The 22,772-nt window shown below is 38.5% G+C and overlaps 1 protein-coding gene across 2 annotated transcripts in view; it reads right to left on the bottom strand.

Moving 5' to 3' along the window:
- CHN2 (chimerin 2) overlaps positions 1-22,772 on the bottom strand; it is a 165,644-nt gene that overhangs the window by 113,018 nt on the left and 29,854 nt on the right. The window contains exon 2 of one of the 2 annotated variants that reach the window (XM_048070206.2): positions 2,239-2,295. The exons of the other annotated variant lie outside the window; for it this stretch is intronic. Coding sequence (XP_047926163.2) covers positions 2,239-2,295 — 57 coding nt within the window. The remainder of the gene's footprint in view (positions 1-2,238; positions 2,296-22,772) is intronic. 2 annotated transcript variants of the gene reach the window in all.

Raw genomic sequence — 22,772 nt, 5'->3', positions numbered from 1 at the left:
GTATTAGAACAATGGAAGAAATGACTGATTAGGTGCCAAAGTGGTTTGATGCCAGCTCTGAAGAAAGCCTTTGTAGCCCTTATAATTTCTCTTAAAACAGATTCAACTTTAAGTTGCTACATCCTTCAAAATCAAAACTGTGATTTCAGAGCTCTGCCCTGACTGCTGCTGCTGCTGTACAGCAGTATTAGCCTAGCAGGCATGCTTTTTGAATATCCTAGACCAGTGTACTACATTCCCACACCACTTGTTCTGCATCCAAACTACTGTCACTATTGTCCTCTGTACAACAGCTGAAAAATGCTTACATGCTTTACTTAAAAGGTACTACAAAATATGTATTAGCTTTAAGATTATCAGAAAATGAATGTAAGTGGGAATAAAGCAACACAACCACTGCTAAGGGCAAATCTTCTAGGAGGTAAAAATGAATACAAGCTACAACTGACTAATACCCCATGACACTACAATTTTGCAAAAAATTCAGTATCAGTGTGCCAAACTTTGGCTTGTAAAACTTATCATTGCTCCATGGATTTCAGTAGGGTGGGAGTGATTTATTACAGTGAAAAAGCTGCCCAGAATTATATATAAGCATCCTAGGCTCAGATGTCCCAGTGGTTATGGGGTTAACTTAGCAGATGGTTCTCAGGTTCCTCTCAGTAAGCTCAGTATCAATGACTGGAATGTACTCTACTCCACACTGAAGGAACAAGAACTTATATTTATCAATTATAATATTTTTGTTCATGCAGGATGTAACAGTAGCCATAACCAACCACCCTCTGATTTATCCCTTAAAGACCAGAACTCTTGCCACTGAAAAGGCACTTGACTTTTGCATCCCTATCCATAACTACAGAAGCTTTCTCCTTCATCAAAATTTACATGAACTGCTCAAGTAGTCAGGATTAACGTATCAGAAATACTGAAGTATGCTCTTCAAACTATCCACCAGCTGAACACAGGTTTTGCTGATCACTGAGATAAATATCTAATTTGATGAAAAAATCCTGTCTCTTTAAAAATTAAGCTAAAAAATGCCAAAATCCCAGGCTAGAGGCAGTATGAAACACTAATTCAAATCCTGTTTAAATCCAATTCCTTTACCCATAAACATTGTGAAGACAATCTTATTTCAAAACTGAAACCTGTATCTTTACTTATTACAAAAGTAAAACACAGCATCCCTGACCAAAGACCAGTAATCAGATTTAAAAATGGATGAGTTCTAGTGGATATATCCTAATTTAGATAAAAAATTTCACTGAGGTCCATCTTTTTTTTTTTTCTGAATATGTTCATATACATTAACCAGCATATACAAATGTACAAGTCTCTTCCAAATACTCCCTGTGTTACTCTCCATCCCTATAAGACAGAGAAGACCAACACAATCTTTCCTCCAGCCTCTCTGGGGCAGACAGCTTTGCATCCATCTGAGCTACCTTGCCCTGAGCCCTGTGCAGCAGCAGAACCCCACTTCAAACCTGGCTTTTAGACATTGCAGTAAAATGAGCAACAAATACTTGTGCTACCACAAATACTAGAGCACATTAAATAAAAAAAAAAAAAAAAAAAGCCATTCTACACCAGCACAAAGCAGGGGTAGGATAGAAAGAGGGAGACAGAAACAAGCGAGTCCAATCTTCAGGGCAAAGTTCAGTGGAGTAAATATTTCTAATCCAACAAAAATAGCACGGTACTGTTGCAGTGCTCCATCTGGGGCACAGAAATCAATCATAGCTGCTGAGAGCATCACTGGAGAGTGATACAGGCAAGAAAACTGCTGTTGCATTATGACTTGAAATGCGTCTCAGGAGCTTTTCTTCAACGCTTCTGAAGTGCAATGTTTGCAGCAGGCGGTGGCACTGGCAGCAGGGAGGCAGGCTTCCAGCCGGCTTCCCCCAGCCTCACAGGGGAGACATCTCTTTCGTCTCCCCTCTGCTTTCAGCCTGCAGCCGCTCCTATACCGTGGCAGAGGAAGGAAGAAGTTGCAGAGTGTGAAAGTGGAAGGAAATCAAGAAAGAACTTGGGTGGCTGTGCTTGGCCCAGAAAGCAGCGGCTCTGTACCTGCTCAAAGCACCACAGGAGGTGGAGCAGACGAGGAAAGCAAATTCCCTGCCCTCGGCATGGCTCCTGTGAGAAGAGCCTCTCGTCTTCACTCGTTGGCACCGCTCCAGCTGAGCAGAGCCGCAGCAGCAGAAGAAGAATTTGCTGGATCACGTCTCTACCTACCAGCAACCCTCCAACCCAAGGCTTTCATGTGGTTTCTGCTCTCTCGCAGTACTTGTTCTGGACAAAAAAAAAAAAAAAAAAAAAAAAAAAAAAAAAAACCCACAAAAAGAGCAGGTCAGGTCAGACAAACCTGCTGCTAAGTGTTTATCTTGGTTGCTGCTTATTTATTTACTTTCTGCAGTGGGACTGGGCCTTAGAGGGCACCACGGCCTCCCAATCTCCTTCTGTAGGTGCTTCTGCAGACCAGCCTGTTCGCATGTCCCTGCCTGCTGCTCAGGGCCTTGCATCCTGACCACGGAGGTGGATATTTTCAACCGGTGTCTTCACTACATCAAAAGGCTATTATCTCTCTGAGCGCTCTTTTCATTAGCCAAACATTTCTCCCCGCTCTTTTAAGCTGAAACCGCCACTTCTACTTAATGGAATAGCAATTACTTGAAATACTTGGCTTTTTGCTGCAATGCATCACTCTTTCAAAGTCTGATATGCTAATAAAAATTGTATGCTAACATAATGTATAAAATATCATCTCTGATTTTAAACTAAACCAAAATTTATTGGCTCCAACAGTGCAATACTGATCTACCCAATGAATATTAATGTACTAACTTAGGTAGCAGAGTCTTATGCCGTCGGGGAACTAAATCAGGGTGGAAGAACACACGCAGCCAGGCACTGGAGGCAGTCTCTGTTTTCTGTTTCAATAGAATCTCAATTGTACTCAAACCTGAGTGCAGCTCCAGACTGAAAAGTAAACTTTAAATGATAAGTTGTTTTTGTTTTTTTTTTTGCTAGGTGGTAGCTCTCAAACACCATAAAATATTATTTCAACCCCCTAGTAAATGAATTAATTGGCAGTCCTGCAGACAAAAATCCCTAGTTCTTTACTTCTTCTAAGGCATCATTACCAATTATGGGATGCTGGAAGGACAAATTATGCTCTCAGTTATATCTCTACAACCCACCTCTTTCCTGCTTATGCTCTTAATCCTTACTCAACTCCACTAAAAATGCAAATCTTTCCAATTATGACTGTAGGGATAATGGTGAAACATCACTGCAGTAAAAATGCCCCTTTACCTCAGTGGTGCTTAAAATCCAAGCCTTGCACTGGCATGGATAAACATAAATTAACTGCAATGTTTAAGTGTTTAAACCACTATTGAGCAACCACCACTGAAAAAACAGGCCAGCAAAGAGCACTGCTAGACGCCATAGCGTGTTACACCCATCCATTTCATCTGAAAAAGGAAGTTGATGCAATGCAAGATGACATGAGAAAGTGATGATTGATTTAGTTCCTCATGAATAACTGAGTACTCCCTAACTCCACGAAGGAACAGATAAGCACAGGAAGAAACTGAAGTACTGAGACAAAAGTTCTCAGCAAACAAAAATGAAAAATCCAAGCAGAATGGAACAGACAAAATTATGCAGAAAAACAAAACAAACAAACAAAAAACCAAATCTCAAATAGTTGCATAGTCCAGGTGTCTCTTCTGTTTCAAGTAGTGTACTTTTTTTTTTTTTCCTGTTAAAGTTGGAAAAGGCCATTTTTCCCTTGCCTTCTTCTAAAAGTTATTGTTATATATCCAATTCCATCTCTATTCATTATTCATTTATGGATTTGGTATTTCACCTTGCAAACAAGCTGTTATTGAAAATCTTTTGAGAAGTGTCTCTGGTGACCTTTGGGATGTCTTCTTAAAAGAAACATAATTCTGAAATACAATTGTGCAGCAGACCTTACACACTGATGTCACACTGGGTAAACTGAATTAAGGTCAAGGTCAACTGCTCTTTTGTTACACTCTGGGAGTAGAAACTAGCCCATGGATAAAACACTCAGCTTAAATAAGAAATACAATTAATGAAACTATGCATATTTGTGCTATTAATGCTGCATAATGAAACAAACAGATATGCTAAAAGTTTGACTCAAAAAAGCTTCCATAACATTATTTACTGACACCATCAAAAAATTCTAGTTACTAATAAAATGTAACCAATTTCACTTCAACTACCTATGAATGAGAGAAAGCTGAAAGTATCACCTCTAAAAAGTTGTAAAAACAAAAAGAAGTGTCAAAACCAGAGGAAGATCAGATGTCTGTCTAACGCCACATGCTATTTCTACTAAAGGCCAGCAACATTTGCCCAGTGAAAGAGCATGAGAGCAGGTCAGTTGAACTGGAGGAGGCTCCTTCCCAAATTACAGCACCAGAGCTGCATGCTAACCCACTCTAGCATGCTTTGGATATACACAATCCCACAACACACATCAGTACCCACAATGAATAACCAAAGGAAAATATATGGATGCATTACTTTTTCTGAACTCTAAAATACAGAGTATCGCTGGCTGCTATTATTTTGTCTCTGAAGTAAAAAATACACAAACTGTAGGCAGGCTCACTTTCTATATTTCAATTTTATGGCACTTTAACTCAGCTGAAATCAAGAGCAGTAACACTGTAGCATAACTGGAAAAGTATTATGTTGAACCATAGCAATTCTTTTGAACAACATGGCCACTTATGCTAGTATCTTAATATAATAGATATTTTGTAACAGAGTGCCTGGTGAGATAAATTAGTCATACTGTAAATAGCCATTAGGGATATGGAAAGTAATAGCTTCTCATGACCTACTACATGTGTACAAAAGCAGGTGACTGAAATGGTGTAAATATTAAGATGGTATCATTAACAGACACTCCTCTGCCCTGGAGGGAGAACAACAGGAACACTGCCTGAGCGCTTCCAGCTTCCGTGTGCTTTAATGAACACCCAAGCTGCAGATACACATCCTCTCCAAGTAGCAGTTTGCTGGTTAAAAAGGCAAGAGAGAAGACGTATAAATGCATTGCTTGGTCACTAGGGGTTAACATCAGGAAGGTCAAAAGCCAGCTACAGCTAAATTAGCCAGATACGTGAAGGGAAACAAGAAGGGCTTCTACAAATAATGCCAGTACAAAAGGAAGTTCAGGGAAAATGTGGGTTCACTGATGAATGGGGTAGGCAGCCCACTGACAGGAAATACAGAAAAACCTGCTTCCAGACCTCTGCATGTACCACTGCAGTTTGGGAAAGAGATGGGCAATTGGCAGTGGGGAAGTAAATGGTTAGAGACCCACCAGCAAAACAAGGTGTATTTGTTCAAATAGCTGGGACTGCATGGGGAACATTCAAGGGTGCCAAAAGAGTTGGCTGATGTGACTGTGTGACCACTTTCTATGCAAAAATGCACGGTTGGGGTAGGTTCACAACTGCCAAAAAATATGGATATTATGTGTTTTAAGAAAGGCAAGAAGGAGAACCAAGAGAACAACTGGCTGGTCAGTCTCGCCCCACTCCCTGGACAGGACAGGGAATGTGTTCCTTGGAGTCCGCTTCCAGGCACATGAAGGACAAGAAGACAATCAAAAACAGTCAACACAGGCAGAGCATGCTCGATTGAGCTGATTGCTTTCTGTGACAAAATGACCTCCTCTGTGGATGAAGAGAGAAAGGTAGATGCAATATACTTTGATTTATTAAGGCTTTTGACACTGTGTCCCCCCTCATACTCATTTGGGAGCTGAAGAGGTAAAGGCTGGAAACAAACTTTTAGGTCAGTTGAAAATTGGTCATACTGCCATTCCTGAAGGGTGAAAATCAATGACTTTACAACTGGTTCACAGCTGGTACTAAGCAGAGTACCCCAACATCAACAGCGGGCTGATATTGTTCAGTATCTTCATCAACTACTTGAGTGATAAGACAGACTCCTCAGCAACTTTTTGGACAATAGGAAATTACTGTTTGGCTTAACTTCTCCCTGAGAGATTCAGTTCAGAAAGACCTTGATAAACTGAGGGTTGGGGCAACTGAAATTTCATCAAGTTCAACAAGAAGTACAAGGTTTTCTGCCTGTGGCAGGCTAACTCCATACTGGTATTGACTGGTTGCGTAGCAGCCTTGCTGAAAGGTCCTGGGGGTCATGGTGGACTCCAGACTGAACATGAACTAACAACATGAATAATGTTCATGTTGTTTTCTTCATGAATAATACAGAGGGCACATTAACCACATGAGAGCTTAAGGGAGCTTTGTTAATGTGGCAAACAGGAGGCCAAGAGGCAGTCTAACAGCAGCCTACAATTGCTTAAAGAGCAGTTGGAGTGGTGACAGAGTCAAGCTCTGCTGGGGAGTGGCAGACGATGCAACAAGCGGCAATGACCACAAACTACAGCATGGATTATTCAGATTGGACATGATTAAACAAAACTCAACAGCAGGGCAGCAGCAGAGCAGGCTGCCCAGAGAGTTGGTGCAATCCCTGTTCTTGAAGGTGTTCAAGACTGAGCTGGATAAAGCCATGGTTCACCAGATGTGCTGCTGGCTATGGCTTTGATTCAAGACCTCCAAAGGTCCCTTCCAACCAACTTTTCTGTGAAAAGATTATTGCTCAGCTTCCCTGCACAGCCCCCTTGCCAGATGTCCCACCTCGCAGAAATGTAGCAAGTAGGGTTAATCAAAGTCATGTTTTTTAAGGCTGTGTAAAGTAACCAAGCTCATCTTGATCAGAACAAGGTCAGAAAATAACTTATACAAGCATATCTGTGGGAAAATCTTAGAGAACAGCAAGACAGCAATGATAAGCAACTGAGGATGGGCTGGGAAAAAGCTGCAATGACACATTTTGGTGTTGGCAATAGCTGCTATGTAAGTAGCTGCATGCTTCTTAGCTTCTGCCAGGATAGCTCCTTGAGCACACCAAGAACTCTTTACCTTCCTCACTTCCCAGCACTGACTCTATGAACAATTGCAAAAAGTTTTATGTCTTGTTCTCTTTTTATCCTGATTTCCAGCCAGATGGGCAGGTCTAGCCCACTGACATGGTGTTTTTTTCAAACAGTGAAACTCGTCGGATTTAGACTTCAAAGTTTATCATGCTACACCCAAACAGAAATGCCAGCCATGCTGAACATAGTCTTAAAATCTCAGCCAAAAGTCTCCAATAAAAGCTTATTAGAAGCTGATTATCAAGATCCAGCCAATTAGCTGATTAGTCAAGATCCAGTGCACACAGATATACAGAGTGTGAAGCTAATAAAATGGTGTCACGATGGTGGATGAAGAGCTAAGTACAACCTAAACTTTTAATTAGCTTCTGGTGGCATGGCACTGGCAGAGATACTCCAGTGGGAGAAAGCCTTTAAAAAGCCACAAAGAATAAGTCAGGGCTACCACAGGTTGAATTACTTGACGTATTCTTTTCAGAGAAGATAAAATCAGGGTTGTCTTCTTCTGCATGAATCTGCCACAGAAATGATGGGCCAGACTTGCATGTAATTTATACTTAAAACAGATTATATTAATCTGATCCAATCTCTACCACATTTAAGACATGCTTGTGCATTGGGGTAGCTGGGCACAACCCAATAAATACTGGAAAGCTGCTGAGACAAACTGGTTTGGTCCCTCCATCAGAGCTAAGATTGTCCAAAGCTTGTATAGAGGGACTATATTTCTAGGAGTTTCTCTCATGTTAACCTTCTAGAAATTGTGGATCTAACCTTAGCTAGTCATTTATGCTACTTTAGTAGTCAGTCTACAGAGATGCTTCCCGGAGAGCCTGAGTGCTCCGTATGATGGATGGAATAAAAACCCTCTTGTGCTCCATTGCCCTCCCACCAAGGCAGCTACATTTCTACACTCCTACCACAAAGAAGACACTTCAGAACAGTATAACAAAAGTAGTCTATCATGGTGGAGATTTTGAGAGGATTTTCCTCTTTACCTCTGCAGCACAGCATCTGCTATGTGATTATGCGCTCGAAGAAAAGAGCAGAGAAATACCAGATAAAAATATTGTTTAACCTGATCACTATATTTTTCAGACTTTTGGGAGGGCAATTAATCTGAAGTTAAGAATTCCTCATCTGAGGTTATGAAGAGGTCCTGAATGTGTCTGTGCACAAAGGAGACGTACAACACATGCATGCATATGCACAGACTTCATCTCTATAGCTCAGAGCTAGGCTGTACTTCCAATTGCCTAAAATTGAAATACTATTGCTGAAATGAATTAAGAGAATGCTGTTAGAGAAAAGATCTCATGGGATCAATTTCAATCCCTGGGTGAAAACACACACATCAAACTGATTTCAGCAGAGTGCAAAATTTGCCCCTCAAGAGTTTTTATTTACATGAAGTCACCACAGGAGAACTAATTTCCAATCCACAGCATAAATTTTTGCTACAAACTTTGCTGCTACATAGACAAAGTTCCTATTGTTATTAAGGGCTGTACAAAATGTGAAGAAGTATTGTACCACTTTTTCCTGACAGAGGAATTTAACCTTAAAATGTTAAGTGTCTATCATAAGGAAAAACTCCCAAAGCCTTCTATAACCCAGCCCCACTCTCTGTCTTTTATAAATAAGATGTTGGCTGTTTTGCAGTTCTGCTCAAAAAGTAGCTGTAACTGTACTTATTTCAACTAAGAATACTTCCAAACTTTTTAAAACAAAGGTAGGAAATGGTAACAGAATTGTAAGTAATTAAAATGATTTCTTTTGACACAGAGACAGGAAATCGCTGTTTTAGTTTCTAAATCCTGAGTTTAAGAAGTTTCCTTCATAAGGAACATTTGAGAGGCATTGTCTTGAATCATTCCAAAGGCATCTGCATACGTTAAACAAATGTTAAGTGAAAAGTGAAGATCTGCTTAACTGTTAGGTATTTTTTTTTGCAACAAACCCCAGGAAACTGCTATTTAAACACCAGCATTTATATGATTTACTGGCTTGCAGGCATGCAATAAAAATATACACTTTTAAATTATAGGTTACAATAGCACAACGGAGAATCTGCAGTTTAAAATTTCAGTTCCTAATGTAGGTTTGTGGCTTTTGTTGTTGCTGTTGTTTTCCTATTGCAGTTAGATTGTGAGGGTCAAGTTTTCCAAAAATGAACATCGAAGGGCGATGAAAATTCCTGTGCTATTATTTAGAAACATCTTCCACATGTTCTGTTACATCCATTTGAACCATGTTAACATAACTTCAAAATTCAAAGCTTATTTACTTGAAACCTCTCTGCAGACCACAAACATCAGTTGTGCTTAGCTGGCAAGTAGACCTGTTTTTATCAAGTATACAGAGAGTTCTAGCTGTTGTGCAGTTATGGAAACCTGCAAGGGCTGAAGCTTCTAATGTCTGTGCATTCCAGATAATCTCCAATTGAATAAATCACATTTAATAGTTTGTAATCTTCATTCCTTTTTTAATACATACTTATATCCTTTAAATAATAAGGATTTTATTCTCCTTCTTGTAGGTCTTTTCAGGAACATCACCTGTTCAGCTTAGATCTCTTGTTAGGGATGATACTGTATGAAGCTCAATACTGTCAAAAAATACTTTTAGCCTCAGGAGCACATGCATTTTCATGATCTGCTAAGTTTTTTCTTCCTCTGTAAAATATGTCTAGTCTCTCCTAATGACTTCTTTGAAGGCTTTGAATGAAGTGAGGATTCACCTTCAACTTTGAATGCAAAACACTATTTCTTTTACTTGATCTGCTCACCTTTTTTCTAACTCTATCTGTCTGTCTGTCTGTCTGTCTATCTATCTATCTATCTATTATTTATTCTGGGCTTGTATTATTACAACCATTAGTAGGGAAATAGTAACACAATGAAAGTTAGACATCAGAGTTTATGGAAGACACTAGGGCTCCTGAAGCAATGTTTGCCATATCTAACTTTAATAAGACATGGATGACGGATTTCCCTGTTAAGAGCGGATTCTATTTCTACATGCACACACACATACAAGCTCTCACTATTTTCCTAAGATTTCCATCAAGAGACAGAATAAAAATCAACATTCCTTAGTGGGCACGTGCTTCAGCAGAGGAAGTTCAAAAAGGTGACACTAGATATTGGTTAGCAATACTGATTTTGATACTAAAACATGTTTTTTCCTCAAATGAACAGAACTGTGACAACACTGAAGTTTTACTTTTTCCTCTCCTGTGATACCCATTCCGTGCAGATTTTCTCATCTCAGTTCCCAGGTCTGCAAAGGGTCAGGCTACCATCACGGAGATGGCTCCAGCAGACGGTAACTGCCGTACCACCCATCAGATTCCGTAAGGGCATTATCGGATGGTATCCCTTCCCCAGACTTGGTACTTGGAGCTGGATTTGTGGCACAATCTTCATTTTAGTTTCCAAGGGGAATGCTTCAGAGAAATAAAATTCACCAGCTTGCAGCTTATCCCGCTGCGCTGGGGAGAAAAACAAAAGGAAATGCATAACTCTCTTGAAAAGCCATTCAGCTCCCAAAGCCCCTCTAATGACAGGGAAGGAAACAGAACATCATTCTCACGCCTGACCCAAACTTAACTTTAAATGGTAGGATGGCAAAAATAAGAACAATGATGTGTAGCTTCATTTGGCACAGTAGAACAGCTGGAGAAAGAAAAAAAAAGAAAAAAAAAAGAGAAAATCAAATACTAGAGCCCTGTACCTAATCTTGAATCAAATCCCATGTATTACTGACAGTTCTCTTCTTTCAGACTCATCCTGGGTTTCTTGCTGTCCTTTCTATTAAATAGGACAGACTTTCAGTCCTTTTTGTATAGACCAGTGTGCAAGGGGTACAGGTCAAGAGGAAGAACAGATTTCATTAAGAGATCGACAAGATTCAGGGTCTAGAATGTATAAGATCATGAACTGCACCCCCAGATGAACATTTTCAGATCTGAGTACAGTTAAAATTGAGGGTACTTAGTGCTTACCAGAACTGAAGCTGTGTACAAAATACAAAACTGCTTTCAATTACAGCACTCAGATCCTTCTGAGAAGGGTCCTAATCACCAGGTGATTTGTATGCCAAGCTACTTTCCCCTCCCAGCAGGCATCAGCTGTATTCATTGACCTTTCCATGCAGCTCCTTTTCAAGAAAGAAAAAGGCCATACAGCTAAGCCAAAAGAAACCACCAACAACATAAAGTTAAACTATATTTTATAAATCACTTGGAAGACTGCATAGCTAACAAAGAGGCTTCTTAACTTCTAAAATAGTACAGGAACCTTTCATCAAGTTACAACCCAAAGTTCTGCAATCCTTCCTAAAAACTTTCTTCAGAAGAAAATAAGCTCTGAATAAATACTGATAATTTTAAAAGTTCTTACAGTTGTCTTAACAACCACCAGTGATTAATTCTATCATTGTCTAACTCTAGCATACCTTTTCAAATGTCTTTTCCTAATGCTTTTGAAAATCCCATCTCCCTCCTACTTCCCCTTCTCCAACTGAGATACTGCTAAAGCAATAAACTTATAGAAAAATGGCATCATACACTTTGTTCTATATCCACAAGGTCAATGCCATTCATTCAACTCAGGAAAAACAAGCAGTTATTGTGAATTGCCTATAAAACAATATTTTACCCTTCCTCTCTTGGCTCTCCATCACTGTTTGCCTACCACTGTTTTCAGTAGTATGTGTATACTAATTAGTAATGCTGTTCTACAAATAAAAGTGTTGTGAGGTGATAAGAGGCTTAAAAGACAAACAGAAATCATTATATTGAAATAAGTTTGTGTCTAATTCACACCGAGAGCTTAACCATTGAAGTACTTGCACTGAAATGCGTCAGCATGTATAATAGGCACCTGAAATACACTTTCTTCTGGTGTATTAACAGCTACACTAGTGGCTTCAATCCAAGTGATCTGGGCATTTTATTAAGTTTCACAGAACACCAGGCCTGAGACTTACAAAGTCCTATATATCACACCATTATTTTTACTATTGTTTGATGGAAACATACCTTTTTGAAAAGCATTCAGTGCTGAGTAGAAGAAATCAAGGCATAAGGACTGCACCAGTCCCATCACAAATTCATCCTTTCACTTTAAAATGAGTACCTTGTTCCTACTTCGACTTTATCTTGTTTCTCTTTCTATTATTCATTTTCCACTAACTGAACAAAGTCTTTAGCACACCCCATTTCCTCTCTGTGAAGGAATTTCTACACTGTAATCAAGATCTCTCTCAAACTCATTTTTGATAAAATAAGCCTGATGAGTTCTTTACATTTCTTTGTACAAAGGGCATTACTCAGGCTGTTTGGTTTGTTGTTCAGTTTTACAACTTCCTTTTCCAAGGAGATTAACATGATGGCCACTGCAATCTAGTCTCAGTTTCACTGGTGACACACACAGCACAAAGTCTTTGGTCTGCTCTCAACCCTTAGCGCCTGGTCTTCTCAGAGCTCGGGGGCTCACTTTGGGGAGGCCCCTCCTGAGTTGCTTTCTCACTGTGGCCCTTCAAAAAAATACCTGCCACTGCTTTCTGAGACACTGTAACCCCATTCTGACACAGTCAGTTGGTAGCCACCCTTTAAAGAAGAAACTACTTTAAGTGGTTTTTTGAATTGGCCCTGCTTGTCCAGAAAACTAAAAACCAAACCAAAACCAAAACCAAACCAAAACAAACAAAACCACAACCAAACAGAAAAAATCCTACAGCATTTAAAACCAGCAAAGAAACAAAACTATTGCCAGTGCTCCTTTTCATTCCAACTCTTTTCATCACTCTGGCTATTTGAAAAAGCCACACAAAATAAGCAGAGCTAATCAACACTCACCAAGTGACTCAGCTGTCACAGAGCATAAAGCAAAACCAGGGGGAAACACTAGTGCAACTGTAGTGCTCTGAATCAACAAATACAGTCAGTACTTTACCTTTCATTATGCGTTTGCTGTGAAGTGCTGCTGCAGCTAAAAACACATTGTACTGGAAGGCTGTTCAGATACATCTTAGTACCCTATGTCACCTTGCAAATTTTGCAGATTCTTTTGGTTGTAAAACCACAACAGAGCACCATTCCCATTATTCAGCATGGATATATTAAACACACTTTCCTAATCCAGGACGCAGCAAAGGAATCGTAGGATCATAGAATGGCTTGGGTTGGAAGGGACCTTAAAGATTATCTAGTTCCAACCCCACTGCCATGGGCAGGGACATCTCCCACTAGACCAGGTTGCCCAGGGTCTCGTCCAACCTGGCCTTGGAACACCTCCAGGGATGGGGCATCCACAGCTTCTCTGGGCAACCTGTTCCAGTGCCTCACCACCCTCTGAGCAAAGAATTTCCTCCTAACCTCTAATCTAAATCTCTCCTCTTTTAATTTAAAGCCATTCCCCCTTGTCCTGTCATTATCTGCTTGAGCAAAAAGTTGCTCTCCATCTATTTTTAAGGCACCTTTAAGTACTGAAAAGGTGCAATGAGATCTCCCCAGAGCCTTCTCTTCTTCAGGTTGAACATCCCCAGCTCTCTCAGCTTTTCTTCACAGGAGAGGTGCTCCAGCCCTCTGATCAACTTCGTGGCCCTCCTCTGGACCCACTCTATCAGGTCCACAGCCTTCTGCTGGGGTCCCAGACCTGGATACAGCACTCCAGTTGGGGCCTCATAAGGGTAGAGTAGAGGGGGACAATCACATCCCTCAACCTGCTGGCTACTCCTCTGTTGAAGAAGTGGTAAAACTCAAATGCTCGTCTGTAAATATGTAACAGATGGAACTGGTAGTTGTTCAGTTTTCTCTTCAGTTGGTGAGAGTTAACTGAGAGTTAGTCAAAAGCCTCTCTGCATCCTAAGGACTAGAAAAAACCATTAAAAGCCATCGTGATCCTACAGTCCAACAGAGATCGAATATGGTTTCAAGCTGCAAAATTTCCATTTGAATTCCAGCTTTGAACACCTCAATATTGTTTTCAATTAAACAATGCCTTAAGGTTACCTTTATATTTGATCAGCTGCTTTCTCAAGATTGAAAATAAAATTTGTGACTTACCAATGTGAGAATGGCCACAGTAGGGATTTAAGAGTTTGGTTTGGTGAATTTAAGAGCAATATATACTGCACCTTGCCCAGCTGGCAGTTAAGGGACCGCAAGGGGAAGAGGCAGTGTTATGGCTGGGGCAAGCACAGGAGACTGCTTTGAGGCAAGAGACCACAGAAGACCATGGGAACTGCAGCTGCAGATATTGTGGTGAAGAACATGGTGAGGAGGCAAAGTTGTGCAGTACAGAGAGTGTGTTATAAACCCATAGGAAACTCAGTTCTGCTCATAGAAAAACTTGTTCTTGATCATGGTGACTGCCCTATCAAGGAAGTATTATATTCATCCTCCCTGGTGCCAGGCCTTACTGGCATAACTGTACATCTAGCCAAAGACTTCATTCATTGTCCCTTTATTCCTGCAAATGTGAATCATCTCAAGCTTTGCATATTCATGCCTAAGCCTGCAATTAACCTGCCAGCCATGTTACTCATTGTTAGAAATTGCCGTGTTCCTTTCTTATTATTTATTTATTTTTGTTCAGGCAATGAAGATACATACAGAACATATATTTAAATTCAAATGGTATTCCAAATACTCTTTACCCTACACCTGATAATTAAGAGTGACTCTTATCACACTCAGATACTAAGTCAACATCCTATGACAGAACAGGGTATCTGAATCAGATACTATAAGACATTTAAGAATTAATTAAAACTTGGAACCAAATAAAAGGAAAAGCAACATGCAAATCATTCAACAAAAAGCTTGTGTTATAAAGAATGTGCATTTACTTAGCAAAATACATGTAAATGCTTGTGTTCAAGTATCAAGTATTTAAAATGAGGTTGTCTTTTCTCCCAGTTCTGTCTTCATCAGCACAATGTTAACTGTTTACACTTCTCAAATGCTAAGGACTTTGCACTGTGGCAAAGCTGGCACTCTGGCCATGTTTTCAAAAGAGTAGACTCTGAATCCTAACTTTTCGTCTCTAGAATGTTGCAACTTTTTTTCATCTCTAGAGTTTTCATCTCTAAAAAGGTGCAACCAGCTGCTCTCAGAGCTGCTCAACTAAAACCAGCACATCTTATTCACCAGTTGTTAGTTATGTCACTGCTCTATCTCAAATCTTTATCTCCTTTTTGTCAAAAGAAAGTCTTCACATACATTCAGTTCTGTGCACTGAGGTTTTGTTGCATGGTGATGTTCCTAGAAGTTCAATTGCCTACTTATTCTAAACACCCATGCAACAGGATTTCTGCAGGGTCACCAAATGCCTCATTTTGGATGCTCCACACTATCAAAGTATAGTTAATTAGTCTTCAAAATGTATTCTGTATTTGGCTTTGATTTTTTTTTTTCAACTTTGCATTTCAAATATTTTGAATTACTAGGGACACTCTCCACCATTCAAGACTCTTCAAGAGGTGATTTGAAAGTTACTGATAAGGTAACACCTTTTTTTTACACCATCAATGAACATTTTTTCTATAACCCATCAGCTTTCTCGTAAATGCGATTACTACATACAGTTGAAAGAACTTGAATGGCTGTGGTATACACAGACTAACATTATGATGTTACAGACTGAAAACAAAGAGCAGCTTCAAACAACCACGCTGCCGGAGGAAAAAAAGGCAGAGGGAGGCTCCTCTTGTACCTAAGAAGCTTTGAAGCTAGTAGCATTAGAGGCAGGTCTAGACTAGCATCAAGCCCATAAAGTAAATAAAAACCATGTAGGTAAAATTTTGGCTATCAGCCTTGATACAATTATTTCATTGTTGATATGCTCCACTGCTTTCAAAATCAAGCTTCCTATTAGAAAATCCTCATGCGTAGCACAAACCAAAAACATAGGAAGCATGACAGAAAGAAATGCAATCAATAGTGCTGGGTTGGTTATTTCACAATACTGTACACTTCTGATCTCTCACAGTCATATAGTCATGCCTTGCTTCCTTGTAACAGACATCAGAAAACAAATTATAGACTTAAATGTAAATGATTATTGCACAGGGGCATGGAACTAGAGGTCAATCCATTATAAAAAGCATTCCCCTCACTGCATAGAAAGATGGGTGGGAAATCAAAACTTCACTCCTGCAGTAACACTATGCAAAGGGGTAAACCAGAATTTGCGTGACTTAGTTTTTGTAAATTATTATAATATAGATTATCCAGATTATGTAACTTTCTAGCAACATGTGCAGTGCAATATGTGATGAATTCTTATGAAAAAGAATTCTAAACTGTCATTTTAATTTTGTATTAACAGCCTCTCCCTGCTGAAAAATTTGTTAATATTGAAGTTGATTATACCAGCCTCGTTCCTTAAGGCATTTGTCTGAACTTACAGAATAAATACATGTAACATTAAAAAAAATCACTTTCCACATCATGCAAATATATGTTATTGTATAAAACATTCAGGTCTTAATTCATTAAAAGAAAGATAGACTCTTTAACGCATCCAGTTCTAACAGGTCCCAAAAGACAATTAATATTCAGAAAGGACCTTTCTATTCTGAAATGTAAAACTCATGTCTCTTAAACTCTCTTTGTTCTGTATCTTTTGTCATTTCCCAGTGTTACCCACTACCTTATCTATCACTTAAGTTCAGAAAGGTGGAGGCAATTTCTATGTCTTCCCCTGTTCAAACAGTTTTCATGCACTGCTGTTCTTCATAACATCTCTAGTTCAACAAAAGATAAAAATCATTCTCCAGATCCCACCAGCTCCCATCTCTGTTACTGATCTATTTGACAACTGTAGGTCTACCTAGATTATATGAGCATGGCTGCCATGGCATAAAGCTTTCTGGAGTGCCCTGGGGTATCCAATGTTCAAGCAACCTCTTGCTGGACAATTATAATAACTCATCTTGGCCCTTCATCCTCTAACAGCATTTTAACTATTGCTATGAGATGTTGACACAGGTAAACATTCTCAGAAATAATTGTATTTCTGTTAAATCTCAAATTATCTGACAACATCAAGCCGAACTAACATTTTTCCCCCCAAGAGACCATATCTGGGGAAAAAAAAACAAAACAAAACAAAACAAAAAACTAAATACCATCTAAATACCAACCACGTGGACTAGACAGCTTGCCTGAGCCAGCAGTTACTCCTGGAACTCAGGAAACACAGAAGCCATTTCTAAACAGCATCTTAACATGCAAAAATCTCATTTTCCAAGGGGGAATAATATATAACTTGTGCATGTGAGCTGAAATCTCAACGTATTTAGCTGCATTCTTGAAAAACCTGCACCTTTTGGTAAATTTCCTCAGCAGAAGAATTATGACTGAAGCCACACTGTACAATGCACACCCAGATGACTTTTTTGAGCAGAGAGTAAATGAAAGTAAGAAATTTCATAAAAAGGGTAATCTTTAAACACATTTACTTCTGGCAGCAAAAGTATCCTATACTACGTAGGACATAGAATAAGAATGAAAAAGCTTTCTGAAGTGGCAAATGCTTGTTTGTGCAGTGATTACCTCATGAGCTCAAGTATTATGGGCAGCATGGCAATAAGAAAATTTGACTATAAAAGACATGTCTAGTCAAAACATTTGCCAGTCCCAGAAAAGAGAATCTAAAATATCACATCTTCAAAGTTCTGTTTTTGATGTGAAACATTCAGTCATTACATGTTTAAAAAACAGGATGCAAACGAAGTTTATAAGAAGACTGCAAGTGTGCAGCGCTGAAAAATCATTTCCTTTCAGTCTTTATCAACTACTTCTGTGACCTGTGCTAAGCAGGAATCAGAAGTAGGAAATATTTGTAAGAGCTGTGACATGTAGAATTCAAAGCGTATTTTTAATAATGTACACAAAAAACAATGTATTTATTTTGGATACCAGTATTTTCTAAGTTGCCCTCAATATTATTCAAAATCAATGCTTTTCTACTATCTGAGATTTCTAGGTTTGGATGTTTTCTATACTTGTTGAAGTTGTTCTAAAAATTATGAATTTGGAGCATTTGACTCCTCTGGAGGTAAAAAAGAATTTGATCTGAAAATTAAATTTCAGTAAACCAGACATGTTTCTGAAGACTCTTTTCATTATGGAGGATTTTCTCTTTTGAAACAATCTATAGATTAACATTGCACAATTACTACTGTATATACTGTTACAACTATTGCATATTCTCCTATTTAAAAAGTTGGACACATATAAATGAGACATACATTCTAATCCATGTTTCAACTTTCTTTTGACAGTTTTTTCAAGAAAACAAGATGCAGAAGAGCACACATATTGGGAAGTATCAAGGTATTCTACATAGCTTTTTCCTCTAAGATAAAGTGCACTTTCTGCTTTTGTTGTTGTTATTGTTGTTGTTCTTAGTTCCATCTGTCATATAAGAAACTTTATAGTGTAAACCAAAAAGCTAATATTTTGTCACCAACAGTCTTGCAAAACAATGACTAATATATGGAAAACTTCTCCCCAGACATTCCTTTCACTGCAATCAGGTGCTGCCTTCAAAATCTGTCACTAAACTCTTGTGGTGTGTTGGTGAATGCACTAAAGAAATCTAGTGGTATATCAGCATCCAAGCACATACTCTGGTACCACTCTAATACTACTCCTTAAGACCTAATACTTAGATTTTATATTTATACAGTCTAATGCTGCAACACCTGTCCAGGTGAGCAATACCATTAGTGGGACTGCATATTACAAACACCATTTTCCCAGAACAACTTCTCTCATGTTCTGGATAATGTGGGATGTGCTCTATCCCACATTACAGAGCACTCACCTTCATTCATTAACTTTCATTATTTATGAGAGCGGAGCCATTTGGTAACTACTTCTTGGAGCATGCTCCCTAAAAATTCATAATAGGGTACTAGGAAGCACACAAAACGTTCAGCTAAAGCACCTGCAGATTTCAAAGGACAGCTAAAATGTAAAACACCCATCCAACCAAACAAAAAAAGCCAGCATGGGCCTCGGATGCTTTGAAGGTACATACCTGTACTTTACATATTAAAATTATAGGTTTCTTCTTTAATTTCATTTACTCATTTCTTGTACCACTCAAGTGTTTAAAATATTCCTTTTTGCCCTGCAATTTTTCCTTTTTCTATACCCTTTCTATTGGCTTCTTCAAATAGTTATATCTATTCACAAGTCCTTTTTTTTCTTTTTTTTTTTTTTCTTCCCATTTTCCTGATCTTCTAACTCCATGTGCTCATTGTTCACTTTTCCATACCTCTAGGTCTGTGCCAGCCTTTCCCCTTAATCCTTAATTTTCCCTTAATGCTGGTGAGTATATTGGCTCAGTGCTGCTTCTAGAAAGAATCTATGAAAAATTAAGAAGCAAAATTACATAAGTTTAGGCATTCCTAAAACTGCTGTGCTTGTTAAAATCTGAGTATTGCAAAGCTAAGTGTAAAAGTCCCTTATTTACATAAACGGCAGGTAAGAAGTATAAATGCTAACACGTAAAAGGTCTGTCCATGAACTGAAATAGCTTACAGTATTGCTTAACAACAGAAATTACAATCAGAACTATGAAAACGATTTGGGACCTGAAGACAGACTCAAAAAATGCAGTAAATTCCACTTGGAAAGTGGGCCACTAAGTAACTTTTCTCCATCCTCAGTATTTCTTCTGCTCATTTAATTATGTTCCAAACTCCAAATTTTGGCTTACACATTTGCATATGCTTTGTACTTCAAAGGCTTACTTGCTTATTAGCATAGCCTAGTTCCTTTTACTTGTATAAATAACTAAGAACAGGAATCACATTGATCCAGCTGCACTTGATTTTCATTCTCTGTATTGGGAATTCTTCAGATTCAAGTTCCCCTGGACATTTTTAGTTGGTTTGGTATAATCAATTTTTGATTAAGTGCTTCTACAGGAAAAAAAAAAAAAAAAAGAAAGAAAAGAGAAAGAAAAAAAAAGAAAACAGTTCTGCTTTATCAGAAGGAGAAATCAGTTTTGCTAGGGAAGTTACAAATGCTTCTGGACTCATTGGTATTAAAAAGTTGATTTCAAAACATAAAGTAAAATACAAAGTGTTAAGTATAAAGATTAAGATAGCATTTGCTACCATTTTCTGAGTTTCAATTACTTTGGAAAAAAAAAAAGACTTCAGAGAATCTTATCTAAAAAGAAATTGTTTTTGACAGAGTTAATTTTACTGACATTCTTGAAAAGTAATAGAAAGTTTACTTCATCTAGCAAGACTTCTTGCAAATATAGTAGAACTGTTAAAGTAGAATCTATGCAATGCAGGTCATGTAAAATGCATATACAGGCTTGCTCACTTCCAACACACAGCAATACTCGGGGCACCAAGGCCAAATTTCCAACGGGTATTATGGCCATGCAAGACAGCAACCTGAGAAGCTGTTGAATAAGACCTATTAAAATGTCCAAAACACAGTGGGGATTTCATGAGGATTTTTCCTCCGTGTCTACTCAGTCAATAGCCACTCCTTCCTCTCCACTGGCAAGGATCTTCCTTCTAAGAAATTAAAGATGTGTTTTTTTCTGAAAGAATATTTTCTAAATGCTTTCTGATGACATCACTGTTACCTGTCATTGACCATAATAGCTCTTTAAAAGGCAGATTTATCCACCTCCTGCAGGATGATCAGAATACTTTATGCTGCCAAGTGGGGTAGAAAAGTAAATAGAAGATTTTCTCCCAGGTGATAGGATTAAATTCATATTCTGGGGCTTTCACTTTCTTTTTCTATGACGTGCATTTACATTTACTTCAGATATCCTTCTAGAGCATTTCTTCCCTCTGTTTAACCTACAGTCCAGTCAAGGGGCTTTGCCAACATCCTTAAAGACTTTCTTGGATTCATCCATAGCTAGACTCTCACAACAACCATGTCTCCATCATACTCAACCAAAATAGGAAGCCCTGGACATTGAGAAGGCACCTTCTGGCCTTACTCCTACAAGAGACAGGAATGGCCACCAACCCATTTTCTAAATTGTGTTAAAAAATCAGTATCTGCATAGAGAAAGCTACTCCACATCTCAAGAGACAAGCCACAGCATTTATCTGCTGATACATTCACGTGTGAAGATTGCAGTTCTTCCTCCTCCTGGCTACAGCTTAAGGTAATATTTGTTTCACTATTGCTGTTCTTAATGTTCTAAAATACTTGGTAAATGGACATAATTTCCATTTAAATAACAGGGTGAGAAGAAGCATTTAAATACAGACAGCCATTAAAACTGTCATCCAGTAAAGGCTTATTAAGAGCTATTATTCAATGACAGTTCATTGACACCGCCCTTCTTTCAAAGGAGAGCACTAAGGATGGTGGTGGACAGATGTGAACACACTTCAGACATGTCAGGGTGTGTGCTATCTGTTAGGGCCCAGGACTTCCTCAGCCTTGCTTTTCTTTTTATTCTGAGCTGCTGTAGCCCCAGAAAGTCCATTCATATGAGACTGTCCCACCCAACAAATCAGGGCACGTTCTCCTCAGAACTGCAGAACAACTGTTCGCACAGAAAGACACCTGGCAAAGTCTGGGAGTTTTTAAAAGTGTGCTTTCAACTTTTTTCTTGACAGACAACAATGTACAATTATTCATTAATTTTAATACCAAAGCAGCTACTTTGTATACACCATATTTCCCATGTCAGAGCAAGAACAAAGAAGAAGTTCCAGTTTCTTCATAGCTTCTATGGAGTGTGCAGTCACCACGAGCATCGTTATGTAAATGAATAACACATCCTTTTGGAAATTCATTGACAAGCATCTCTTTGAACCGAACTCCAAACTCAAGATGACTAATGGCAATATGCCCAAGATGTTGGTGTGCTAAGCCAATAAATGAACTTGTCATCCTTGCATTTTCTTCTGTACCATACTCCCCTGTGCCCTGGCTTAAAAGTGATTTATTACTAATCAACTTAGAAGATTTAACAAGCAGGAAAAGGGATAAACTTCAAGCATTGAGAAATTAGCATATACGCTGCTTGAACAGCACTACCTGTTCTGTCAGTCCTGCTGTAGGTTTTAACTGGGAAAAAAGCCTTGTCTGACATATGCTTGTTATTAATAAACAACACAACTCTTTTTGTTTTGAAAGTGTAACGAAACATTACCATTCCTCAGCATTTCTAAGCCCTGGTTTCATTTGCCTTTTTTTTTTTTTTCTCTCCTTTCTCCTTACTTGAATTTTATATGTCAGATATTGCCTTCAGCATATACACATTCTTGGTGCTCTGAGAAGTGAAATGATCTCCATTGATATGGGGAAAATGACACTTGAAAGACAACAAATGACTAAAGACCCAAACCCAAACTAGTAGAAATACTGATGGATATATATATTTTTTTCTTTTCTTTTGTGATATACTAGTTACATTAAAGGTTGGTTTATTTTTTATTTTTTTCCAAAAATGTTTTTTCTCTATGGGAGGGAAAAGCTGCTTTTAGAAACCAGAAGTCTGTTCTTCACTTGGCATTACTTATTTTGTAAACTGGCAAAAACACACTGAGGAGATGGATTGTTTGTTCTTCAGCCGGTTTGCTGTGTAAAGAGACCACAATCTCAAATCACTCTTAAGATACCTGAATTATTGTCAGAATAATATTTCCTACACTGTAATTTAGTCATCACTGCCTGATAGTAAACTTTTAATTTATTATTTGTTTACAAAAATATTCACTCAATAGA

This window comes from Anser cygnoides, chromosome 2, assembly GCF_040182565.1.
Source record: "Anser cygnoides isolate HZ-2024a breed goose chromosome 2, Taihu_goose_T2T_genome, whole genome shotgun sequence".
Lineage (NCBI taxonomy): Eukaryota > Metazoa > Chordata > Aves > Anseriformes > Anatidae > Anser > Anser cygnoides.
Note: the sequence above shows the minus strand (reverse complement) of the source record. Positions and strands in the feature narration are given on the sequence as shown.